Genomic DNA, 10,126 nt, shown 5'->3' with positions numbered 1-10,126 from the left:
GGAGAAGGAAAGGAAATCAAAGAACAACCTTCCCCTCCATCATTACCTATTAGGAAGTCGAATATGGCCATGTCCACGATGTTGAGCAGCCGGTTGCTGTTGCTGTAGGGGTAGATCTCCCTCACTGTGTTGCAGTAGAGAGGATTCAGTTCCCACCTGCAGAAGATGGAGAAGGGGAGACACCCTCAGCTGCTGCTGCCATGTCCCAAAAATTCCCCAAAACCCATCTTCCAAGTGAAGATGCAAAGGAGGAGGAAATAAAACCCAAATCTCCCCTTGTGCATGCAGGAGACTGGAACTGAAACACAGCCAGGCTGTGGGGGTTATTACACCAATTATTACACTAATTATGGACTCCCAGATTCCTGTGCCTGTTTCTGCAGGTCTGTCTGCAGAGACGGGCAGCAGCCTCATTTCCCACTTACTCCTCTTTTCCATGGAAGGAGTAGGAGCGGATCCAGGGGTTGGGGATGGAGAGGCGTGGGGCCAGGTTGAGGGAAGGCAGGAAGGCAGAGAGGGAGCCCTCCAGGAGGTGAGGGTTCCCACACACCGCGTACTCCGTCTTGCACATGTACGGGCACTTGGCGAAGAAGCAGACGTTGCTGGCTGGGAGGAGAGCAGAAAACAGGGAAAAGAGCAGAAAACAGGGAAAAGAGCAGAAAACAGGGAAAAGAAAGGGGCTGTGATCTCCAGCAGGATGCAAGGTGGCCTGGACTGAGCCCTTCCCCACCTTGGGACAGCAGTGATTCCTTGTGGCAGGGATAATAGAGTGAGGAGGAACAGGGTTGGAGCCCCAAGGGGCTGCAAATGAGTGCAGAGACATTGAAAAGCCCTGTTTGATGGATTTTTCATGGGAACACTCTGGGGAATCCCAGGAAAAACAAGGTAAAACCCAAAGCATCCATGTCATGGATGTCAGCCTGCCAATTCATAGATCTGGGTCCTGTGCTAAGGGAAAAGTTAAGAAAAAAGGCCAAATGAGTAAATCTGGTGGATGATTCCAGCTGGAGGTTGGGAAGGGGAACCTCTGCTGTAACCGTGTCCTTGTGCAGGTTTAACCCAAGAATTTCATTTCTGCACCCCAGCACGAGTCCTGCAGCCCCTTTTCCTGCAGCCCCTGGGGATGGGACAGGCTGGGCTGAGGTGTGAAGGGACCTTAAAGACAATTGGCACCATCATTTCCCTCATCCCTCGCCCACCTGGTGACACAAAGAAGACGCTCTGCAGGACCTCGTTCTTGGTGACCTCCAGGATCTCCTTGGTGACATTGATCAACCTCCCCACGGTGGGTGGCACCCTCCGGAAATCCAGGATCCTGCACAGGGGATGGGGACAGGGGGTGTTGCTGCGCCGTGGGGTGGCAGGTGCTGCCCTCTCCCCTTCCACCAGTGAACCAGGATCACCACACCCAGACTCCTTCCAGCAAAAAGCCACTCTGGGCCAAAATGCAGCTCTGTTTGGATTTTGGTATTTTAATAGTTGCTTCCTGGAGCAATCTGGATGTTCTCCAGCATTCCTGTCTCTTTCCCTAGCATTGCCTCGGTCTCTCCCATCCCTTTGCACATAAACAGGGTCCTCCAAGGGCCAAAGCAGCCCTTCAGGCCCTTCTGCAGTGCTGGTTTGACACAGAGCAAAGATGTTGATCCTGGTACAACGTGGCTGAGGAGGCACCCCCTCCTCCAGAGGCACTCAAGCCTGGTTAATTCCTCAAAAATACTCTTAAAAACCTCAGGGCCTGGGGCAGGAAAGCACTGCTGGCAGTCAGTGGGAAGCTGCTGCTGATTGCTGAGTCAGTAACTCAGGGTGAACTGGCTAATGCTCTGCTTGGCTCCTTGGGTAATGCCCTCTGCTCCTGGGAATTGGGCACAGAACAGGATTTAGCCTGTTACTTATTGAGCAATGCTTGGAGAGAAAAAAATATTTGCTTTTATCCAGCATCTTTCAGCTCTAAAAACCACAAAGCACTTCACAAAAGCAGCCTGGCCTCATTTTTGTGGCGGTGGAGCTGCAGGGGCGAGGTGGTGGTGGCTGGGTCGAGTAGATGTTGAGTTCAGTGAGGATGTTGGGGCAGAACTGGGAAGGGAATTCAGCTCCCTTTGTTCCCTTCCTGAGAGTCTGAGCTACAGAACTGCTTATCCTGTGGAAACTGGGGACCCCCACCCACCCTGATCAACGGGGACCACTTCCCTGGTGTTCAGCGTTCATCCCACTGAGGAGAGAAAGGCTGCTGCCCTCATCCTCTGAGAAGGGTATTTTTGGTTTTATTAAACACACACCCTGCTGGGAAGAGTTGCCAGGTTAATTGCTCATTATCTGAGGGCTTAAAACTGCATTGCTGCAGTTTATCAACCCAAAGCACACCTTGATTGCTGATTGAGTGCGTGCCTCCCTCACCAGAGCTGCAGGGGAGGGACAGTGTGTGACAGCCAGGGGAGGAGGGGCTGACCTGCTCCAACCTGGCCTTCACCTGTTCCCATGCAGTGGCCAAGGCAGAGCTGCCTCTGGGCTGTCAGGAGAGATCCAGAGCCACTCCTTCCCTAAATAACACCTGTGCTGCAGAGCAATCCCTTCTCTGAGCTCTGCAGGGCTCTTCCCGAAGCTCTCGTGGGCAGGGGCTGGGACAGGCCTCACCTGTCCAGGTGGAAGGCGGCGATCTCCGCGTTGTGCCGCTGGAAATCCACAAAGTAGAAAAAGTCCTCAGGAGTCTCCTCCTCGCGTTTCTGCCTGGGGGAAAGCAAGGGCAGAGCCTGGACACTGGGGGCTGGCACCAGGACAGTGCACCCAGGGCAGCTGGTGGGCTCGGGGACACTGGGGACAAGGCCAGACCCCAAGGGCTCAGTGCCGAGCTGGAGCCCTCGCCTGCCGTGCCAGGGAGCAGCACTGGCACCCAGCTACTGCCAGGTGGCTGGGGGACACAGAACAGCTGACTGGGGCTTGAAATCTGCTTGAGCAAGAGCTTAGACCCCCTTAGGACAAAGTTTCAGGTGGGTGTTTGTCACATCCCCCTGGAGGCAGAGGAGGGCTCAGGTCCGGTGCTCTCCTATCCCTGAGGTGGGAACTCCACTCCACTCAATTTTCCTATCCCTGAGGTGGGAACTCAACTCAATTTTCCTATCCCTGAGGTGGGAACTCAACTCAATTTTCCTATCCCTGAGGTGGGAACTCCACTAAACTCAATTTTCTGGCTCTCACACAGTGCCCCAGCACAGGAATTTGATGTTCAGCCTCCCAGGCAGCTGCAGGATACAGGAAAGCCCTCCTGGCTCAGCAGGGCATGGATGCTTTCCTTCCCCGCCAGAACCTGATGGAGGCTGGGCAGAGGTGGATGGAAACCCACAGGAGAGGAGCTGGCTGCCTTCAGGGTGAGGATTTTACCCCAGGCCCTGTGCTGCCAGCTGCTCTGCTCACACATGGACAGTGATGTGAGAGGGAGGAGCTGGGAAGAGTCCCAGGGGGCTGCAAATAAGTGCAGAAGCAATTTAAATCCTCTGTTTGATGGCTGTTTCTTGGAAACACTCTGGGGAATCCAAGGAAAAACAAGGTAAACCCCAAATTCTGCCGGGGAAGAGGCAGTGAGCAGCCCCTCATGGCAAAGATCTCAGGAGAACAAGTGTCCCCAGGTCCTTCTCCACCCACAAACTGAGAAATTTCCAACACCAACAGCGGGGTGGGAATGCTGGTGTTTATCCACGTGTGCTCCTGGGATGGTGTGAGCAGCCAAGAATAACAAAAAATAATGGGACCTTTTCAGCTGCCCAGGTAGCTGAGGGCAGGAGAGGGAAGGTGTGGCTGTGGTGTGGCTTTTTGTGCCAAGGAAGGTCACAGCCCTCCCTGCAGGGGCTCAGGGGGGCTCTGCTGGCCTTACCTCATGGGCTTGAACATGGCTTTCCCAAAATCCTGGAACCTGAGGACCAGCTTCAGGTGCACACCGCTGGGCTTCACGACTTGGGGAGGAAAAAGGGTGTTAACTCCTGGGAAATGGGATGATAACTCCTGGGAAAAAGGGTGTTAACTCTTGGGAAATGAAATGATAACTCTTGGGAAATGGGAGGATAACTCCTGTTTAAGGGGCTGCTAACTCTTTGGAAATGGGGTGATAACTCTTGGGAAATGGGTGTTAACTCCTGGGAAATGGGGTGATAACTCTTGGGAAATGGGTGTTAACTCCTGGGAAATGGGTGTTAACTCCTGGGAAATGGGGTGATAACTCTTGGGAAATGGGGAGATAACTGGAAACACCCCAGTTACACACTCCAGCACATCCTGCCTCTCCAACCCCCTGAGTGCATCCCATCGCTCCTTCCAGCTGCGCCCCTCCCTCTCTTCCCATTGATTTTCCTTCTCTCCCTTGTGACACAGAGAAGATTTCCCTTCAGCCTCTCTCCCAACCACCCTCTGTTACATCATCTTAGGGACTTTTTCCTCCCTCCCCAGTAGAAACCAGTGGTGTACTGGTGTCCTGACGCCCACAGAGAGCAGCTGCTCATGGCAGTGGGGGAATTATCACCCCTGGGTGTTAAAGTGTGGATGTGGCTCCATCATTTCAGAGGACTTTTCCAACTGAAATAATTTTATGCTCTGTGGTCCCAGCCTCTGCTGGGGTGGTGGGGGTTCATGGGAGGGAGCAGAGCCCGGCTTGGCATTTCCCTGGCTGAGGTGAGGATGGAGGAGCTGGGGACTGGGGCCAGCCCAGGCGATGGCATGTGGGGACCCCAAGTGCCACACTCACTCTGGCTGCAGTCACAGGCTCCCAGCAGTGCCTTCTCATCCTGGCTGTAGTCTGCAAGGGCAGGAGGAGCAGTGAGACCCTGCCAGGCTCCATCTCTTGCTGCTCAGCCCCCTCCCAGAAGGGAGGACTGGGGCCTTGCAGCTGCACACAGCTGCCCCCATCCCCATCCCTGTCCCCATCCTCGTCCCTGTCCCTGTACCCATCCCCATCCCCAGGGCAGTGTGAGAAATGGAATTGTAGAGGATTCTTAAAACTGGACCGAAATCTCAGTTCTGTACATGTGTGTGCAAACTCTGGGGTGAGGTGTGCTGGCTTGGCTAGGCCATGGGATAGGGAAAACATTGAGAGATTGAACTGGAAACAAGTTTCCAACAATGGCCTTGCCAACAGAACGGGTGTTTTAGAGAATCAGAACTGTGAAAGGTGCATTGTAACACGACCACGTGAAGGAGAATGCCAAGTGATTGGTGTTAAAGGTGTCAGCAGCATCGTGGGGCAAAAACTGATGGGCTAAAAACCATTTATGAAGTATTGTAACCAGGGAATGAGCTGGCTTCTAATAGAGTAGCATTTAGTTTTACAGCTCTTAGGTTTCACCCTTCTATGAGACTTAGAATAGAATAGAATTCTACAATAGAATATATACATTTTCTATTATAATAGAATATATAATATATATAATATATATAATAAATAAAATAGAATATATTATATATTATATAATATATAATATATAATATATATATCATATAATATATAATATATAATATATAAAATATATAATATATAATATATAATATGCATAATATATAAATATATAAAATAGACTATAAGAATAGAATAGAATAGAATAGAATAGAATAGAATAGAATAGAATAGAATATATATATATATATAATATACATAATATATATATTATATATATAAAATAGACTATAAGAATGGGATGGAATGGAATGGGATGGAATGGAATGGGATGGAATGGAATGGAATAGAATAGAATAGAATAGAATAGAATAGAATAGAATAGAATAGAATAGAATAGAATAGAATAGAATAGAATAGAATAGAATAGAATAGAACAGAACAGAACAGAACAGAACAGAATCGCCTGTAGGAGGCCCCGGGGGGCAGGAGGGAGCTCACCGGCGCTGATGGTGGGGAATTCCTGCATGTCCCGGAGCAGGCTGCTGACGGCAGGGCTGGAGCGGGGGTAGAGCCCATCGCGGCTGATGCCCAGGTGGAACTGCAGCCAGCTGGCCTCGGGCCGCAGCGGCAGCGGGGCCGCCGGCGAGGTCAGGTTCTGCTCCTCCCGGTAAAGCTTGTGTCTCCTGCAGGAGAGAGGTTCTGGGGATGAGCCACGGGGTGGAAAACTTCCCTTCTCTGAGCCTGGAGTCTGCTGGGGAGTGGGGAGGGTCCCAGGAGCAGAGCATAGGGTGGATAAGGGGAAACTGAGGCAGGGGGAGATGGCCAGTCTCTGACTGTCTCTGACAGAGTTTTTTCCCTGAAGCTGGAGGTTCCAGTAAGGGGGGAAAATAAAAAAATCACAAATTGCCTTTGTGACCAAATTCACAGTGAGCAGGGATGCTACGAGCTCATCTGGCAGCATCTGCCCATGATCCAAAAATCAAGGTTCAACCCCATCTATTTTTGGTAGGTGGAGCTGAAGGAGTCTCCCAAGTTCAGCAATAACCCAAAACCATCTCCCCACTCCATCAGCATTTTCCTCAACCTCGAGACCTCCGAGGCTGGGACTGTGGAACTGAAAGGTCACTAATTCCAGCCGGCAGAGGATGGAGCTTTAGTTTCTCATTAACATTGTCCAGCCCACGTAGGGAGCAGCCAGTCCTGATAAAGGGAAAATGAACTTCAGTTTACACTGAAAGTGCCAGGATCCATCCATGGAAGCAAACAGGAGCTGGGGGCTGATAAGGAGTAGGACATTAACCAAGGCAGGTTGGAGTGGCTGGAGAGGGGGAAGTGCCTGGCCAGACTCCATCCAGAGCCTGAGCAAGGGAGATCTGACCATGCACCGAGGCATTTATCAGCCAGGGAATGGCACTGGGGGCTGGGAAGGGCTCCTGGGGGGTGGTGGCTTTTCTGTTTCCCTGCTCAGCCCAGCAGCTGGGCTTTGGTTGGGATTTTTCCATCACCCTTCTCCATCCAAGCAGGCTGAGCAGTGTGGTTAATCTGGCTGTGAGCAGGGGATGAGCCCTCCCACAGGTGTTCCAGGGCTGTCCTGGAAGACATCTAGGAACTGGAGAGGCAGCTTGGATGTGCAGCTCACCATTCCCTCTCCCAGTTTGTTTGTCTTTCCATTGGACTGGGTCAGCCACAGTGAGAAGTCCACGTGTGCGTGGCCAGGGGGAAGCTGGAGCAATTCCCTCCCACAGCAGCTCTCTGCTCAGGCTGCCTGCAGAGGAGGCAGAAAATTCCCTGTGCACCAGGATGTGGCCCTGGAATGCCATCAGCTCCAGCAGAAGTGCCTCGACCCCCAGCCTGCTGCCCTGCACCAGGTTTCCCGTGGATAAGTGAGGCACAACCTTAACCCTGCCACAGCCAGGGACAACAAACCCCAGCACAAGGGACAGGAATGACTCAGGATTTTTCCCTAGGGAAGCTGCCCAAATATTTTACCATATTTGCTCTCCTGCCTGCCATACACACAGGCTGTTCCCCCAGGGTGGCAGCGAGCAAGGGATTACTGAGGGGGAAAAAAATGCAGTGGGAGGCAGATCCCAGCCCTACATCCACACTGCCCCTGCTCAGGCTGAGCCAGTCCCTTCCCAGCCTTTCAACCCAAAATACAGCTCTCTCTTCCTCCCTGCTTCCTTCAGGATTCCTGAAATATTTCCCTGGAAAAAAACAGATCTCTGCAAAAGGCATAATGATATAAAAGCAGGGTTCATTTCTACCCTGCTATAAATAGCCCTGGGGTTGCCCTGGCTTTCAGCTCTCTGCTGGGCTGGGAGGGAGGCACAGCGTGGGGTGACACTGCTCAGGCCACCAGCATCCTGAGCCTGGGGTTTTGAAGCTTCTCCTTCAAGGATAAAAATAATCTCTGGAGTTTTTAAGGGATTTTTTTTCAGTTTTGAAGAGGTGTGGATGTTTTTGGTTTGTTTTTTTGTTTTTCTGTTTCCTTCCTGTATCCCCATCAGTCTCTCCAGCTGGTTCTGCATCCTGCAATCAAACTGCTGGTCCTGATTGGAGTGCTGGGAGCAGCCAGGGATGGGCAGCAGGGAGTTTGCAGGAGGAGGACACGCTCTGGCCCTGGCTATCCCAACAGGACATGTCCTGGGGCTGCTCCAGCTGGCAGAGTCCCTGTCCAGCTGATGTCCATCTGGGCGCAGAAATGAAGGCAGATGTGCTGTGCTGGAGGAACGGGGTTAAACTGCAGCCTGTTCCACTCAAGGGGAGCGTCCTGCTGCTCCCAAAGCTGCCCTGTGCAGAACATCCATGGCTGGTGGAGAAATGTGCTGTCACCCATGTGGGGAGAGGATGCCCATGGACCCTGAGCCTCTGCTGCCTGGCTCTGGTTGTGCAGCTGCTGTGGACTTCTTGCTCCTCAGTCCTCAACAGCAGCAGCAGCTTTGTTGAACCCATGCAGAGGGAGAGAAAGCCACAGATTCCTGATTCCCACGAGGACCCTGCCCTGGCCACCTCAGAGAGGACACGGGCTCTGCAGTGCTCCTGGTGAGGCAGAAACTCCTCTGTGCCCACAGCAAATGAACAATCTTATAAAATCCATCAGCTCTGGCAAGTGTCTCCTGATTATACCCTCAATTTGCAGCACCGATGGGTGTTGGCAGGTTTGTGGTTGTGTCACCTCAGCCTGTGCTCCCTGGAGGTTTCACCCACTTAGGATCATCATATATTTCATTTCAGAGTGACTGAGGAATAATCAATACTCTTCCTCCCTTTCCTTCCTGGAGGTGCAAAGCGAAGTCAGTCAAGGACAAATGGCATCACCGTGTTCCTGCCAGACACATCACAGCCAGACCTTGGGGCAGAAGGCAAAGTGCAGCCATGGCTTCATCACAAATTCCACGTTTTAGCAGAGTGGTGAATGAAGTTGGGGAATGCAGACTCCTCACTGTCCTGCAAGTGAGGCTACAGCAAGTGCTCAGGGCTTCTGATGGTGCCATCAAACCATGAGCTGCTTTGGTTTAAATCCCCCATTCCCACCGGGATTTTGCTTGGGAAACATCCACCTTGGTACCCAAATCCTGATGTCTTCAGGGCAGTGAGCCCAGGGCAGTGACAGTCCCACCCCAGGGCAGTGACAGTCCCACCCCAGGAGCAGGGCACCAGGGAGTTTTCTTGTTGCTGGGGCTGGGAGAGGCAGCAGGAAGAGGGCTCTGAGCTGGGGGTCCCTTTCTCTGGGGCTCTGGCAGTGCAGCAGGGTGGGAGACACCCCAGGAAGGAGCATCCCAGCAGAGCCCCTCAGCCCAGGGGTTGGAGCTGTGAGGGCACAGAGCCAGAATGGGGGGGCAAACTGGACTGGGGGTGCTGAAGCAGGGGAGGGGTGCCCAGGAGAGCTGCCCAGAAAGGGAGTGAGTACCTGTGAGGTACCTGAGAGGGTGCCTGGGGGTGCCCATACAGGGAGTGCCAGGTGAGAGTGCCCAGGGAATGCCAGGGCAGGGGTACCCGTGCAGGGGGTGCCCAGAAAGGGGGTGCCCGGGAGGTGCCCGTGCAGGAGGTGCACTCACACAGGGAGCCTGGGAAGGGGGTGCTCAAGAGATCCCAATACATGGAGGGGTCCAAAAAAGGGGTGCCCAGGTGATGCCAGGGAAGAGGGTGATCATGCAGGGGGTGCCCAGGAGATGCCAGAGAAAAGTGTGCCCATGCAAGGGGCGCCCAGAAAGGGGTGTCCAGGAGATATCCCAGAAAGGGGTGCCCATGCAGAAGACACCCGGGAAGGGGGGGGCAGGAGATGCCGGTGCAGTGGGTGCTCAAGAAAGGGGTACCCAGGAGATGCCCAGGAAAGGAGGGATCATGCAAGGGGTGCCCGGTAGGAGGGTGCCCAGAAACTGCCCGCACAGGGATTGTCCGGGAAGGGAGTGCCCAGGAGATGCCCAAGAAAAGGATGCCCAGGAGATGCCCAGGACGGGGGTGCCGGGGAAGGAGGTGCCAGGGGCAGGGGTGCCAGCTGACGCCGGTGCACTGGGTGCTCAAGCAAGGGATGCCCAGGAAACAGGCAGGAAAGGGGTGCCGGGGAAGGAGGTGCCAGGGAAAGGGGTGCCGGGGAAGGAGGCGCGCAGGAGCTGCCCAGCGAAGGGCGGTGCGGGGGCTGCGCGCTGCGGGGCGCGGGGGTGCCGCGGCTGCGGGACGCACCTGTTCCAGCGAGCCGCCTTCCGCCGGTAGTAGCGCAGGGCTTCGCGGGCGCCCAGCAGCGGC

General features: G+C 53.6%; 1 protein-coding gene across 1 annotated transcript in view; it reads right to left on the bottom strand.

Moving 5' to 3' along the window:
* FAM20A (FAM20A golgi associated secretory pathway pseudokinase) overlaps window positions 1-10,125 on the bottom strand; it is a gene marked incomplete at its 5' end in the record, with an annotated part of 14,804 nt that extends 4,679 nt beyond the window's left edge. Inside the window, 8 exons of the mRNA XM_015645337.2 lie at window positions 29-156; window positions 426-606; window positions 1,200-1,315; window positions 2,632-2,724; window positions 3,866-3,944; window positions 4,730-4,780; window positions 5,876-6,060; window positions 10,064-10,125. Coding sequence (XP_015500823.1) covers window positions 29-156; window positions 426-606; window positions 1,200-1,315; window positions 2,632-2,724; window positions 3,866-3,944; window positions 4,730-4,780; window positions 5,876-6,060; window positions 10,064-10,125 — 895 coding nt within the window. The remainder of the gene's footprint in view (window positions 1-28; window positions 157-425; window positions 607-1,199; window positions 1,316-2,631; window positions 2,725-3,865; window positions 3,945-4,729; window positions 4,781-5,875; window positions 6,061-10,063) is intronic.
* Between the last annotated feature and the right edge of the window lies 1 nt (window position 10,126).

The sequence above is a fragment of the Parus major genome, chromosome 18 (genome assembly GCF_001522545.3).
Source record: "Parus major isolate Abel chromosome 18, Parus_major1.1, whole genome shotgun sequence".
NCBI lineage: Eukaryota > Metazoa > Chordata > Aves > Passeriformes > Paridae > Parus > Parus major.
Note: the sequence above shows the minus strand (reverse complement) of the source record. Positions and strands in the feature narration are given on the sequence as shown.